The 17,368-nt window shown below is 43.8% G+C and overlaps 1 protein-coding gene across 1 annotated transcript in view; it reads right to left on the bottom strand.

Moving 5' to 3' along the window:
* The window catches only part of srcin1a (SRC kinase signaling inhibitor 1a), a 59,941-nt gene that overhangs the window by 23,458 nt on the left and 19,115 nt on the right, over window positions 1–17,368 (bottom strand). Inside the window, 4 exon segments of the mRNA XM_028986291.1 lie at window positions 3–147; window positions 4,130–4,434; window positions 5,655–5,850; window positions 14,443–14,469. Of these exon segments, the coding sequence (XP_028842124.1) occupies window positions 3–147; window positions 4,130–4,434; window positions 5,655–5,850; window positions 14,443–14,469 (673 nt within the window).

Here is a 17,368-nt window from a genome sequence, read left to right as displayed (position 1 = left end):
GTGATGGTGAGGCGGGAAGGACGGGGGCCGTCCAGAGCCACTATAGGACAGGCGTGAGCGTGCTGGAGACCCACCGCTGGAGGAATTAGGTAGTGTGTTGAGCCGCCGTGTCGGGGAGGCATCACGTGACCTGTACACCATCTCCTTCTGCAAAAACATCCCACAGTTACCATGGACACACACATACTGAAACTGCTACTATTTGTTGTTATTATGAGTCGATTTTTGGCACCTTTATCGACTTGTTTTATGGCATCCACACAAGAACGTTTTGGTCTAAAGCAGGTTTTCAGTTTCTAAACAGTGTCGACACGGAAATGCAGAGAACATCCCAAACGCTGTTTTAACCCCCCTTCCACAACTATAAACCTGGGGCAGTGGTAGCCTAGTGGTTAAGGAGGCGGCCCCGCCCCAGGGTTTTGTTTTTGGGTTTTGATTTTGTTTAGAACTCTATGGGAAACATCTCAACCTGGTTCGGGAACAGCACCATGCAGGACAGGCGAGCCCTCCTGTTACGTCCTGGTATTTTGGGGTGTGTTTCTGTTCTGTGTTTTGTGTTGTTTGCAGGTGCCTGGTGATTGTAAATTGAGCCCACCTGTACCTGCTGTGGGACAGACAGAATAAAAGGAGCCTCAGTCTCCTTTTTCGGGGCTGCGCTTGCCGTGCCATCCACCCACCCGCCTTTCTACCCTTTCCCTTTGACATCACTTCCGGTTTCCCCTGCGCTTCCCCTTAGGAGGCGACGCAACTTGTTGTGTCGGCCTGCTTCGGTGTTTGTTTGTTTTTCTCTGTTTTCCTGTTTTGTTTGCTGTTATTCGTTGTAATTCGTTTTGTATGTATTTCTTCTTTATTTATATATTTAGTAGTTAATAAAATACTTGTTAAAATTATCCGTTTCGTCATAGTAGGGTTACGTTTGTGTCCTTTCTTTTGTTACGGGCCGGAGCCCCTAGACCGGTTCGTAACACTCCAGAGGGTGGTTCCATCAGCTGAACGCATCATCTGTACCAAGCTCCCTGAGCTTCAATCCATCTACAGCAAGTGGTGCTGGACCAGGAAGATAGTGAAGGACCTCAGCCGCCCAAAAATGGACTCTTCTCTCTGCTGCGATCAGGGATGCGCTTTCGCTCCATGAAGTCCAACACAGAGTGAATGAGGAGGAGCTTCTTCCTGCAGGCTATCCGAGCTCTCAACAACAACAGTACATCAAACTCCAATACACTCCAGCACTTTCAATCGCTCTGGACTCTTTGCACAAAATCTTTGCGCTTTTTTCTCTTTGCACAATCTCAGCTCTTTTCACTTTTTTTTTTTTAATCTTATACATTGACTTTCACTCATTTGCACACCTTCACCCTACCTGTTACACATATTTTATGTTGTAATATTTGGTTATGTTTGCAATATTTGCATATTGGTTTTCATTGTATACTTGCAACATTTGCAATATTGTGGTCTGTAGCAGCCGCTAAAAGCATTTCACTGCATATCATACCGTGTATGACTATGTATGTGACAAATACATTTTTATTTGAGAAGGTTGCCACTGAGCAAAGCACCGTCCCCACACACTGCTCCCCGGGCGCCTGTCATGGTGCACACTGCTCACCAAGGGTGATGGACAAATACAGTAGACACATTTCATTGTGTCACCATGTGCTGTGCTGCAGTATATCACAATGACGATCACTTCACTCTCTTTCCTTGTTTGGCAGAGTTTACTGGTGAGTTAAAACAGTCTGTCAACGTGCAAGTTCGGGGACGCACTTGCAGACGTGCTTGGAGCGGGGGGACAAGTCGTCGTACAGGGAGAGGGGACACTGGATGAGGCTGGGGTGGACCGGGGCAGAGGAAAACAGGAAAACGGCACTCTTGATGACGGCCCGGGAGCATGGGTTGGGTGGGAGGGCGTCTTGGGTGGCAGGAAGGTTGTGTAACATATAGTATCGGGCAGGCAAACTCAAGGTCGAGGACAGGCAAAGGTCGTGGTCAAAGAATCATTCAGGCGTTTGTAAAGAAGGCTAGCGTCTCTGGGAATTAAATTCAACAAAGCTCACTTCCGCTAACGGGGCTGCCGTCTCCCCGGCTGATCTAGCTCCCTCTGGTGGGCTGGAGGTGGTATGTTGGCCGTGACACAGTCGTTATTCTCCAGCATTGACTTTTCATCAGAAATGTGCACCGTAGCGAGGATTTCTTGTAGTAATAAAGTAAATCTTGTAGTGCAATAAAGTAAATGAAAAAGCATCGATCCAAGACCTCCTTACTATTGTGATCAATGGTCACCAATGATTTGATAAACTTGATCAATCTCTTTGTTTTCCAGGATTTCGAGATGGTTTTGATCTCGGCAGAAGTAAAATGCAACCAGGCCCTGGACATTTAGTCCTCCCTCGCTCCTTGTAGCCCAGCCCCGCCCGCTCGGCCGGCCCACTTAAAGCCACGGGCGTATCACGGGATTACATGACAGGCACCGTTCAGCCGAGCTCCTCGGCCTCGGTGCACGTACGTCCCCTCGTCTCCCCGGCTCTCTGAAAGCAGGACAGAACTCTAAGCCCAATTCATCCTCTATTCATCGGCACAAACCGAAGGAAACTCACACCCGAGCAGCGAACGCCGCCTTTCAAGCGCCCCCATCCCCGCCTCTCTCGCTGGCCCTTTGTGAAGGGATCTGCCTCGTCCCGGGAGTTTCGGGCCGCTTTTATGTGCACGCCACTCAAGTCTACCCTCCTCCACCGCCTCGCTCGCTCCTCTTCTGTTTGTCACGGCTCCCACTCGCTCCCCGTTACTGCTTGTCGCCACTCCTCAGGCTCTTTTCGCCATTAATCCGCGGTGACGCGCCTTTCCCGGTGCCTTTAACGGCGCTTTGTTAACTTCACAGTTTCTGGGTTCGGCCGAGAACACTGGCAGCACTTACAATCTGAACCGTTGCTGTAAAAGTTGCCCAAAACTGCTGCAGCTGTCCATCCTTCTCAACACACTCTAGTCTTTATAGCCTCTCAGTGCTGGTTATAATACGCCGAATTAACTCTTTTAATAGCTCAATTACAAACCAGGAGACCACAAAGCCACAGGTTCAATCCCCACTACCATTGTGTCCCTGAGCAAGACACAAGACACAAGCGACAAACCTTCATGCGTGATGACTGGACCTGGACACGCAGGAAAGGGACGTGGACCACATAGCACCTTTATTAGTTTTTCCAGGAAACTCATAGTGAAAATCCCTATAGCACAACGCTGTGCATGTAGAAGGCCGCCCAGGCGCTAAACGCTGGTTTAGATAAGAGACTTGCCTATAAACACACACACACACACACACACACACACACATGCAGGAGCAGCTAGAGAGCAGACAGAGTTCGTCACTTTTACTCTCCATAAGAACAAAGATGCCACTGAGCCGCGTTGATGTTCTTCAAAGCGCCGCCTTAAGTCGCGAGAACGCTTGTGCTTCATTATATTTGTTTAAAGCCTGGAGTGTCGCGCTTTGGGGAAAAACGAAACAGCCGCTTCAAACACACATTTCATTTCGCAGCCCTCGTCTCATGCTGCATGGCAGGAGAGGAGCATAATACACCCAGAAGCTAACTGGCCGATCCGAAAATCCATCCCTCCAAACAGGGGCCCGGACCACCCGGGACTCGACACAGGCGAGCGGCCAGACGTTCCGTTTGAACTCTGACCCTGGACGGTTTCCCAGAACTACGCCTCTGAATCATCCGAAAGGAGCCGAAAGTGCAGCTAATTCCAGAGCGGAGGACCTGCGCTGCAGCGACACTGTTCCAGCACTCTGAGAAGATGCGACCGGCTTGTCATGGCAAGATGATTGAGTATTTTACAGCAGAATACAACCGTGTCCTGCTTTTGTGCGTCCACGTTTTGGTACGTTTGTGCATTTTGTACACTTCAATCTCAAAAATCCCCAGCATGCCAGACTTCCATCAGGCTGGTTTTGGGGTCCCAGCATGTATTGTTGCTTTTATTAAAACCATTTCTGCATTGCTTTAATGAGCTATAATTCCTTGATTGCACATTATTACAGCCTATTTATTATTTTATAATATGTTTTTTTGAACCGCTTTTACAGTAAATGCCTCTTATTGGTCCCAGCGGCCCCTCCCCAGCTCACCCGCAGGTCTCCATTGGCCAGGTGGGAGGCGGGGTGGGAGGCGGGGTAGGAGGCGTAGATGGGCTCCTTGCGGTAGATCTTGATGATGCTGCGGTCCTGGATGTCGCGCACGTCCTCCAGCTCGTAGAAGACGTTGCGCGCCTCGTCCTTGATGAGGATGGCCGTGTTGGGGGACTTGAGCATGCCGGCGGTCAGCTTCTGCGGGAACATGTGCAGGATGAGCGCGTGCAGCGTCTCCATGGAGCTCAGCTCGTGCGTGATGTGCACGCGCCGCGTCTCGTCGCCGAACTGCAGGAACAGCACGCCTACAGAGAGAGGAGGAGAGGACGTATTACAATCTGGAACTTTATTACGTTCTCCACATCAGCAGACATTAAACTGACTACTGAGCTTTAACCCTCTTGGGACATTAGACATTAAATGTAATAAATGAACAAATGATCACCAGAAAAGTATATAAATTTACAGCACAACACCTACTTGTGGTTCTGCTCACACACATAACAACCTGATAATTATATTCAGTTCTGAAGCTATTTCGTAAGCGTTTTAAAAAAAAAATATATATATATAATATATGGGTGGTAGTAGCCTAGCGGGTAACACACTCGCCTATGAACCAGAAGACCCAGGTTCAAATCCCACTTACTACCGTTGTGTCCCTGAGCAAGACACTTAACCCTGAGTGTCTTCAGGGGGGGACTGTCCCTGTAACTACTGATTGTAAGTCGCTGTGGATAAGGGGCGTCTGGTAAATGCTGTAAATGTAAATGTAGATTTCAGTTTAGCGGTTAGAACGTAAAAGATGAAAAAATAACTTGTACTAGATGAGAATGTGTCAGGAGAGCGACCGATCACGATTCGCTACGAATACCACCACCAACCAGGGTTCGATTAGTCCAAAAAAAAAAGTACAAGCTGTGGCTATGTAAATATTAATTTAAAAAGGTTTTAAAGTTGTAATACTGTAATATTTTCATTACTGTTATTTTGAAAACTATGATAAAAAATATATGTCCTACAAGCACCACAGCTCTTTATTTCCTGTATTTCATGTACCGTCACGGTCCATGCGTGAACTCAGCAGTGCGGTCGGAAACCCACGTCTCCCTGCTGCGTCCCTGTGGTGACCCAGCTGGACCAGGCAGAGGTGACGACAGCCTCCATCTACCTGATTGGGGACTGACCGAGACAAGAAGCCAAACTGACCCCAGATGAGGAGTCGTGGTCAGCGCAGTCAAAAAGATGAGTCCACGCTTGTGTGTTCTTGTGAAGGTGAAGTGATTGTCATTGTTGTACACTGCAGCACAGCACACGGTGACACAACAAAATGTGCCCTCTGCTTTTAACCGTCACCCTTGCTGAGCAGTGGGCACCATGACAGGCGCCCGGCGAGCAGTGTGTGGGGACGGTGCTTTGCTCAGTGGCACCTTGGCGGATCGGGATTCGAACCGGCAACCTTCTGATCCTCTAGGCCACCGCTGCCCCCTGTGTGTCCTTGTGTGGTGAAGTGTGTGTGTCTGACCTGGCGAGCGCATCTTGGCCTGGCTGGCGGAGCGGGACAACGGCAAGCTCTGGCGGAAGCGGTTGGTCCGGCTGAAGCCCAGCGGCATGTCCGCCTCGGACATGGTCTCCAGCGACTCGGCAGAGGCGAACGACAGCTTGGTGGCCTGGTCAGCCAAGCCAGACTGGGTGGACTGGGAGTGCCGTGGACTTCGGCTCTGAAGGAGAGAGGAACAACAAAAACGTAAAACTCAACCTTCCTCCACGTGTATATTAAAATAATAAAGCGATTATTCACAAACTTTAATTTGCAAAAAATTATTCACTGAAATTTTTGGCTAAACGCCAACAAAAACCCTCCCGACTCCTTTAATGCATGCAGGAGTTTTTCATGCTGCATGTCTGTGGTGATGGACGGACGCATATGGACAACGTACAACGAACACGGGCCGGAGCCTGACCATGACCCGACGGGCTCGCATTTATAACCATACCCAGGTATGACACAATCAGGGCAATTAGGGGCACAGCATCGACAATACGACAGTCCGATCATGACAAAATTGTAAGTAAAGAATTAAGTGACACGTGCGGAGGTGAGTATTTGGTGGTGTGTGTTCAATGTTGTGTAGCTCTTGTGTGAACCATTGTGGCGACCTGCGTGCTGTGTCACTTTTTCACAACGATCGTATCGAGTTCAGAGCAGTGCTGCGTTTAAAAGCCTCGCTCCTCTGTATTTACAGCTTATTAAAACCCTGAGGTCCATCAGCAGGTCTGTTATTTGATAAGTGATTTATTTGATTGTTCAGATAAAGTGATATTGATCCCTGCAAATAGAAAACCTCGAGGAGGCAGAAAATGTTGCTTTGATTTGACTGGGACAGACAAGGAAGGTTTTTAAGGAATATGTTGCAAAAACTGGATTCTCTTTCCTATGTGTGTGTGTGTGTGTGTGTGTCTGTGGGGGGGGGGGGGGGGGGGGGGGGGGTGTCAGTGATGGATTACCCCACTATGTGCCTCTAATAAGACCATTTATTGTGAACAATGGCCACAATCAGCACAGCAAAACACAACAAAAAAACAACACAACAAAACAATGAACATCACAAAACTAAACACAACCACACAAACCTCAAGATTTTAAATAACAACATAACAACGAACACAAAGAACAGTACAAGAATAAACAAAACACTAAAGGGTACAGCACAGCACTACACACAACAGCAATCAAGTCTACACTGGCCTGTAAAAACACAAAGCAGACCAAGATAATACTAAACACATTATGACAATAAAAAAACAACTAAAAAACAAAAACAACACAACACTAGACATCATAAGAACAAACAACACAGCAAAAAACTAAACACGGCAGCACGACAACAACACAACACTAGACATCACAAGAACAATAAAACCGCAATAAACTAAACTCAGCAACACGACAACAACACAACACTAGACATCACAAGAACAAACAACACAGCAAAAACTAAACACGGCAGCACGACAACAACACAACACTAGACATCACAAGAACAACAAAACCGCAATAAACTAAACACAGCAACACGACAACAACCCAACACTAGACATCACAAGAACAAACAACACAGCAATAAACTAAACACAGCAACATGACAACAACCCAACACTAGACATCACAAGAACAAACAACACAGCAAAAACTACACACGGCAGCATGACAAAAACACAACACTAGACATCACAAGAACAAACAACACAGCAATAAACTAAACACAGCAACACGACAACAACACAACACTAGACATCACAAGAACAAACAGCACAGCAAAAAACTAAACTCAGCAACACGACAACAACACAACACTAGACATCACAAGAACAAACAACACAGCAATAAACTAAACACGAAAACAAAACAACAAAACAACACGAGACATCACAAGAACAAACAACACAGCAAAAACTAAACACGGCAGCACGACAACAACACAATACGAGACATCACAAGAATAAACAGCACAGTAAAAACTAAACTCAGCAACACGACAACAACACAACCCTAGACATCACAAGAACAATAAAACCGCAATAAACTAAACTCAGCAACACGACAACAACACAACACTAGACATCACAAGAACAAACAGCACAGCAAAAACTAAACTCAGCAACACGACAACAACCCAACACTAGACATCACAAGAACAAACAACACAGCAATAAACTAAACACGAAAACAAAACAACAAAACAACACTAGACATCACAAGAACAAACAACACAGCAATAAACTAAACACAGCAACATGACAACAACCCAACACTAGACATCACAAGAACAAACAACACAGCAATAAACTAAACACGAAAACAAAACAACAAAACAACACGAGACATCACAAGAACAAACAACACAGCAATAAACTAAACACAGCAACATGACAACAACCCAACACTAGACATCACAAGAACAAACAACACAGCAAAAACTAAACACGGCAGCACGACAACAACACAATACGAGACATCACAAGAATAAACAGCACAGTAAAAACTAAACTCAGCAACACGACAACAACACAACCCTAGACATCACAAGAACAATAAAACCGCAATAAACTAAACTCAGCAACACGACAACAACACAACACTAGACATCACAAGAACAAACAACACAGCAAAAAACTAAACACGGCAGCACGACAACAACACAACACTAGACATCACAAGAACAACAAAACCGCAATAAACTAAACACAGCAACACGACAACAACCCAACACTAGACATCACAAGAACAAACAACACAGCAATAAACTAAACACAGCAACATGACAACAACCCAACACTAGACATCACAAGAACAAACAACACAGCAAAAACTACACACGGCAGCATGACAAAAACACAACACTAGACATCACAAGAACAAACAACACAGCAATAAACTAAACACAGCAACACGACAACAACACAACACTAGACATCACAAGAACAAACAGCACAGCAAAAACTAAACTCAGCAACACGACAACAACACAACACTAGACATCACAAGAACAAACAACACAGCAATAAACTAAACACGAAAACAAAACAACAAAACAACACGAGACATCACAAGAACAAACAACACAGCAAAAACTAAACACGGCAGCACGACAACAACACAATACGAGACATCACAAGAATAAACAGCACAGTAAAAACTAAACTCAGCAACACGACAACAACACAACACTAGACATCACAAGAACAAACAACACAGCAAAAAACTAAACATGGCAGCACGACAACAACACAACACTAGACATCACAAGAACAACAAAACAGCAATAAACTAAACACAGCAACACGACAACAACCCAACACTAGACATCACAAGAACAAACAACACAGCAATAAACTAAACACGAAAACAAAACAACAAAACAACACTAGACATCACAAGAACAAACAACACAGCAATAAACTAAACACAGCAACATGACAACAACCCAACACTAGACATCACAAGAACAAACAACACAGCAATAAACTAAACACGAAAACAAAACAACAAAACAACACGAGACATCACAAGAACAAACAACACAGCAATAAACTAAACACAGCAACATGACAACAACCCAACACTAGACATCACAAGAACAAACAACACAGCAAAAACTACACACGGCAGCACGACAACAACACAATACGAGACATCACAAGAATAAACAGCACAGTAAAAACTAAACTCAGCAACACGACAAAAACACAACACTAGACATCACAAGAACAAACAACACAGCAATAAACTAAACACAGCAACACGACAACAACCCAACACTAGACAACACAAGAACAAACAACACAGCAATAAACTAAACACGGCAGCACGACAAAAACACAAGACACAATTCCAATAAAAACCCTGCATGAACAGGAACAACACAACACAACGCAAGCCATCTTGCCTGCAGCAGTCACCAAGACTTCAGAAGGTCCAACACTTTTCTGGTGAAATTGTGTTCCACGATGCTTCCTGTTCCAGAAACGCTTTACTCCACCGAGGGGCCGAGGGAAAACGTGTCCTGGGGGCGCGTGGGCCACGTTAAGTGGGCCGGGTACATGCTGAACACAACAGGTGCAGCCCGGCGTCCTCCACGCAGCATTGTGAATAATGCATGAGGCATTGAGCTGGGACGTTATGGTTGTGGGAAGCTGCAGAAACGGCTGAACTGAATGAGTCAGTTGGTGCAAAATCCAGAAATACGAACGGTTGGCAGGTCAAAGGTCAGAGATGCAGAGCACGGGCGTTCCTGTCTCTGTTTGGCTCTGCTTCAGCCACCCTGACGCGGCTCTGGCTGGAGAGCAGGGGGGTGGTGAGTAGCTGATGAGTGTGTAAGTGTGTGTTTGGGCCGTCATGAGTGTGTGAGGTGACGCGCCAGGGTGATGAATTGTGCAGCACCGCTGGATAAATGCACTCCTATTACAGCAGCACTAAAGCGGCGACAGCCAGACATATTTCTAATTACCAGAGGGGACAGAAGCAGTGCAGCCACACACACACACACATACACACACACACACACAGTGAAATGCAAGTCTGTCCCCACTTTTTTCTTATTCAAATCTAAATCTCTTTCTCCCATTTTCATATATGGCTCTGTGTGTGTGGCTTTTTGTGTTTTGTAAAATAAAACACCGCAGCACAGCATACGGTGACACAACGAAATGTGTCCTCTGCTTTTTATCATCACCCATAGTTAGCAGTGGGCAGCCATGACAGGCACTGGGGAGCAGTGTGTGGGGACGGTGTCTGGATCCAGGACACCTTAGTCTCGAACAGCCAACATTCCGATTACGAGGCCACTTCCTTACCTGCTAGGTCACCACTGCCCTAGATGAGGCTATGTGATAGTTTTTAACTTGCAGAAATGTTGGCTCACTCTTGGTCCTCCAAGAACCAAATCGGTTAACATGTACTACGTCACATGGTGAGGAACGAATTCACATAATTAGAGCTTGATCAATATTATTAAAATATTGATTGATTAACTGTATTTTGATTGGTCCATTCTGCATTGCAGTGCTTGTAAGTGACGTGATGCAGCATTACCACACTCTCTCTATTCTGGTTGTATTTTACAGAAATGGAAGTGCCATCACCGGCTGACCAAATATCCCTTATTTGTACTGTCAAGGGTTTCTTTGTTACTGTCATGATATAACCATGTCTGACATTGAACTCCTACAGTACAGAAAACCTGTCGGTCTTACCAGAGCACAACAAGGGTCACGGAGTTGACCACTTAGTTCCCATATAATGCATAGAATTTGCACAGTATTGAAGGTGTTGAAAGTAATTTTATAATCAATGCAGAACATAACTGATTACATCATAATGCCGTTGCTTGGTGCTTTTCTGGCGGCGTATATAAAAATTCTAGGTAAAAAATAATGTGAGGCTTTATGGTTTGTCGTGGTTTCTGTCAAAACACACCTGTACCATACCATACAGGTTGGGATATGTCTGGAACTCTCCATTCATGCAGGTGTTGCCCTGGATTTCAGTTCAATGTCATTTTGCAGTGTGATACTCTCATTCTCAACAGCCGAGCCATCCAAGTGGAACAGTGCTACTACTGCAGAGACAATACGATCCACATGGGTACTGGCACCAAGTGGAGAACACAGGTAGCTGGCAATAGGTTTGATGGATGCAGTGTCAGCAACTCGGATGCAACTCAGGCAGTACTGATGCAGTACTGGTGCAGTACTGGTGCGCTGGAGCGCCATCAGTTGTGATGAAAACTACCTTACAGGGTGACGACCGAGTGACAACAATTCCATGTGTCAACTCTGGTGTGTCCATTTAATTGTAAAATGGGCAGCAGCCCTTCTTTGGCACTCACATAGTATATAAAGTTGTGATAAACACATAGAGCTGTGTGGATACAGCACGCGGACTTTTGTACAGCTTGTAACTGTAACTTTTGTAACTGTAGTTTAATTACACCTTTACATACAGTAACATAATGAACTTCAATCACATTTGTAATTAAGTAACGTAACTCGTTACTCCCCAACCCTCTAAATGGGTGACTCGATAATGCAACTCCAGGGAACATCTCCCGTAAAGAGGACTCATGAGTATCGTCTCAAGGCTGAGAGACCAGCGGTGCTGCTTGATACGATGAAGCTGCATTGAGGAGCATCGCGCAAACGAGGCGAACGGAAAATAACTCGACGTGCAAAAATAAAAAAGCTTTGGCTGACAGCAGTGTGATGACCATCTAATTCAGCCCAGAGTTGAGAGCCAAGAACACACTGATGGTTCAATTACTGTCTGCCTGCAGCCCAGCAACGTGCACAAATGGTGAAGGTGTTGCTAAAACTACAGGCAGGGTGAAAACAATGTCTGACTAAAGCGTGAATTCAGCCAGACAGCGACCATAAATCGAAACACAGCCGTTCTCAGGTGGAACAGCGGTTTTAAAGGTAGTGAACCACTACATGATATGATCACAACCATTAAAGTCACCACCTGGGTTATTATTTAATTGGTTAATTACTGCAGTGGTTGTCATGTAATTTGAATTGATCGGAAGGGACGGTAGTCTCTTCCAGAATGGCTGTTTATGGATAATGCCACTGCGGTTCAGGACCAGCCTGAATCCAGCAAATGAAATAAGCAAGGAGATCATTGAAATTACTAAACCGCAATTTAAAACATTATAAACATTTTCACTTTATTAGTGCATGGAAAATATTGTGTTCAGCTTTTCACAAAGGTAACAGCACATGTTTTGATTTATTGCCCCTCCCACTATCAATAAGGTATCAAATAACATACCCTGAATTATACATTAATGTTTGAAGATGTCTGAAGATTGTTTTCTGCACTGTCCTGGCTATGTCCTGGCTACCCAGCTTTAAGAACCTGATTGTTCTGCAATCTCACCGCCCTGACCTCAACATGTGTTCATCCAATTGGGCTTCTGGACTGATTGGTTAGCCTTTTGGAATTGGTTTCTCTAATAATGCACTTTGGCCACCTTCTTTCCACCTCAAGAGCCCAATTTATAGCACCAGGTTTGCTGATGTCTGCTGTGGGAGCGTTTCAGGAGAACAAGATGGACGCATCATGCCAGTCCAGCTGTAATGCGGATTAAAGAAAAGAGCCATTTACTGTGGATGAAAACCAACTCGGTTTGGCCGTAGATAACTCAGTTAGGGTCAATTCCCACACGTAAACAGACTGACGTCTGAGAGCTTGGGTTTAACCCAACACCACTTCAGTAGAAATCCAAGGAGCTCTGAATCCATCCGCAGCAATCGCAAAGAAAACTTAACATTTAGATCATTCTAAAGTCAATTGACATTGTTTTTATGGCTAATTGCTCTGTAATACAGGGTGTTCATGGCCAGATCATCTGTCATTGTCACCAAGGGGATGGGATCAGTTGTATTGGATCTGTGTTTCACTTAAGATCCAGATTGATCAATTTCCTGACCTGAGCGTCCACAAGTCACCAGTGTTAACGGCATTAAACTTTCCATCAGTGGCACAAAAAAAAAAACAAATTCAACAGCACTGCTTTTTATTTCGATGGATCTTGAAGTTCTATTGTTGCCAGTGTTCAGTGAAATAAAGCAGAGTAGTGACATTTACTTTCTTTCATTCACTATGTGTTTCTTAAAAAAAGAGAAAGTAATCAAGTATCAGATCAGAGGATGTCCTGAAATTCTGGGTTGAAAACTGATACCAATATTAATAACATTAATTAATACCAATGAATATCTTTTTGGTGTTCTTTATTCTCCAGGGTATCAAAAGGTTTTCATGAGGAAATAAGTGAAGTATTTTAAAGGCCCATTCACTTGTAGTTCTGAAGTTCCCTTGTCAATTTCACACCACACAAAAAACAGTAATAGACATACACAAAAATTGGAATGTTTAAGAGTCCGTTAATTTGTCAAAAGGTCCTGTCTGCATGCACTGATATGGATGAAGATGCTCAGCTCGTCTATAAAATGTGAATATAGCAGCGCTGATAAAAGAGACCGGCAATGAGAGGGCGAAACGGCAGCATCATAAGTGAAGAGTGACAGTGCAGCACTGTTCAGCGTGTGGGCAGATGGTCACACTTTCACAGTGCTGTTTACAAAACTTTCACCAGGCATATGGACACACACACACAATGTTGCATATGCATTAAGGCATGCAATGTGGTGTATATGTAGTATTAACTGTATTTACCGTAATAATAAGTCTGCAATGTAAGTCTTAACGTCCCCTAATACTGTATCTTAAGTCTCTTTACAGAATTACAGCCACTTTCCCCTTATGACGGCATAAGTGGAAAAATTCCAGATCCGACATGTCTGAGCTGCTGCTCTCTGAACGGCGAAACAGAATGACCAAAGCACTCTTTACACCTATCGCCATTTCTAGCCACTGCAGGATCGTAGACAGGCTCAGGGAACTCGTATTAATATTAAATTATCTCACAAAGTCACATTTTCATGGTATTCATTATATTCATTGATATAAAAAAATATTCACAATTTAAAATGTCCCAGTGAAGATTATGACATATTCCCAACAAATATGTTTCCTTGTGTGTGTTTGTGTGTGTGTGTGTGTGTGTGTGTGTTTATTTGTAATTGAGCCCAGTGGGATTAAAGGAAAGTCAGTAGAGTTAAATTTCACAATACACACACAAACACACTCATAGACACACAGAGACATGTGACAAAGGGTTTCAGCAACACAAGGACAAAAATGCTTTTTCTAAAAGCACATAAAGTTGTGGGAAATATCCAGTACTGACCTTAAAACTCCAGTAGTTTGCTTGTTGCTATGGATAGAAAAGGAGAGAGTTGGTCATACACAAAATACACAAAAAAACTATTGTTAATACTTAAAAGCATTCACTCACTCTCACACACATATACACACAAACTCTCTCTACAATCACATACACACATGTGCGCACATGCACGTTCAAATTCATTTCAAAGTGCATTTTTTGACCTTTAGACCATCATTGCTAACTCAGAGATTACGCCAACTGGTGTAACAGGTCACCATGGTGACCGGCCACGTTTGTGTCACATTCCAAAAAAGGCCTACATAAGATGGAAAGGAATTCAATTAAACTCCCTGTGGGTCACAATCTCTCCGCGGACCAATTTTTCAGACATTTCATCCCGGCCTCAGAACAATGGGGCTAATATCTGTTTCTTCCCCATTTCTGCTGGGTGGGAGACCAATAATGAGCTCCGTCACCCACCCACACAGGACCTAGGACCGGTGGGAAAGGTGAAAAATGGGCCGAATTCATGAATGTTAATCCCCCTTCCTCATTCTCGCCTCATGTGCAGGTAACTTTCCTCCAAAGGGAAGCCACATCTAAGTAACTGTTATCAGACGCTATACTACATCCCGACCAGATGCGAAACATTTCGTTCACAACACACACAAGGCCAGGTAAAAAACACACGCAACAGAGATACAGGGTTTCTGTGCAACCTGATAATTCCCCGCCACCCCCCACCACACACACACATGCTGAATATTTGATGAGTTCGGTCTAGACGAAGAATAGGGTTAGAATCTCTCTCTCCTTTGTGTATGTGTGTGTATGTGTCCTGAATGTGGGGGTATAGAAACATTATCATTCATCTACAGTTAAATGGCCCCAGCAGCAGAGAAAATAACCTCCTATCAACACAAGCCCATATTTTCAATACACCAACTACACAGAACTGTGTAGACTAGACACACACACACACACACACAGTCTCATATAAAGAGTAGATATAAAAAGTAGACAGAGATTAACCTTTGACAATAAATTCCCCCTTAAAGACACAGGACTCTATTCTTTTGTTCTAATTGGGCTTTCTGACCGTTTTCTGGTGGTTCACTTTCTGGACATGTCCCTGCATCCTCAAAAATATTAATTTTGTGGTGTTTTTTAAAGGCAAATTAACTGCATTGCTATTTTTTAGGCCACTAAATTATTGTACTTTTGATTTACAAAAGCCTCTGAAAATATGGCCCAATTTAGGGTCTGACTGACTTTTATTGAGAAAATTAGTGCTTAGTATATATCAACGCCTGCCAAATGCTGTAAATTTTAAATGAATTCAGCTCTTCTGCCCTGTAGTTATGGATATGAGTATTCTGAACCATAGTCTTCCAGGTTGGAGCTACCGAACTTCATGGATCAGTGTTTTGTTCAGTCATACTCTTAAAGCATTTTGGAATTGAGGACTTCATTGAAATTCTCTTTTAGTGTAAAGCAAAGGGTGACTTGGAATGGGGTGGATCAATCATAGACTAAGCACCAGCAAATCAATTCAATTCATGCAATTGTCCAATACAAGTTGGCCAGACAGTCAGATTTATTGCAGTTCATGGGGCTATAATGTTGTGGACAACTGGTTGCCAATTGTGTGCTCCTTGCACAGCAGACATCAAACACTGATGCAGTGTGTGAGCATACAGTAAGCAAAATGCACGTTAATTCATTTCAATGCTAAGTAATCACAACAATTTAATGTGATATTGGCATTTAAACCCGCCATGAACAAGACAGCTCTCATGGACGTCTCTATTTCCTCTTCCCTTATGCACGAAGCAGACTCTGTGTTGTGATCTGATGTGAAGGTAAATGAGAAAGAGTTATGTACCTAGTGAGCACAGGGCAAACTGGCTGGGTGTAACTAGATTTTATTTATCAGTTCACCGTTCGAATGAACGCATGAGCCACACCTCAACTACACCCTGGTCTACTAGAGTTCTCAGTTCTTGTTTCTATTCTGAACTGATACAGTAATGCTGGAATGAAACCAAAATAACTTCCTGGCATCATGATGACAACATCTCATGAGATCATCGCTCCAATGTTGCATCTCTTCATTCCCCCTTATTACACTGTTAATGTTGCTCACAGTATTAATGCACAAGAAATCAGTATTTAAGAAGCAAGTTCTGATTATAATAGTGCAAGGAAGCAGAATGACCTCTGACCCCTGTACAGCAAAGCACAAACACATACAGATTGGCTTCAGCAAAAAGTGCTGTTGTGTAGAATTCAGCCATATCTGATGCCAATTTAAATCTGATTTAATTTATGTAGCAGTATAACACCACATTAAATTATTCAACTGTAAGATCCAATGATCCTTGATCCAGTGTATTGACGTAGCCGTTAAAGGTCATTATATTTTGTTCATTTAGTATTACAGTATGGGTTTATAAATGGGTTCAAACCACCCATTTATGAATGTTGCAGCTACATCTTCATTCATAATACAACTTTCAGCCAATATGAGCAACACAACTGCTTAATAAGGTCGTGACCCCTCCCTCATCCAATCATTTGAATGTTAAAAAGAGAAATTCAAATGTTTCCATATCAACTTTAAAACCTGACATTTTTGCCCATCTTGTGAATGGAACCAACCCTTCACTGATTGATTTAGATTTATACACGTGAATAAAGCAGTAGTTTATACACAGACATCCCTAAAGAGTCGCCAGCTGATGCTGCAATTTTTAGTAGATGAAATATTCCCAGCCATTTCCAGCTCGTTCAGCTGTTGCACACTCACCCCAACACCAGAGCAACCAGGGGAAGTGATTTGACTTTCCACGCAGGATGAGATGGAATAAAATCTCCATTCATTCACATCAACCCCGGCGCAGATCGACAGCTTGACTGCATGATGGGAAATGAACTGCTGCAG

The sequence above is a fragment of the Denticeps clupeoides genome, chromosome 7, assembly GCF_900700375.1.
Source record: "Denticeps clupeoides chromosome 7, fDenClu1.1, whole genome shotgun sequence".
In the NCBI taxonomy this organism is placed as follows: Eukaryota; Metazoa; Chordata; class Actinopteri; order Clupeiformes; family Denticipitidae; genus Denticeps; species Denticeps clupeoides.
This window is presented reverse-complemented; position numbering and strand designations above follow the sequence as displayed.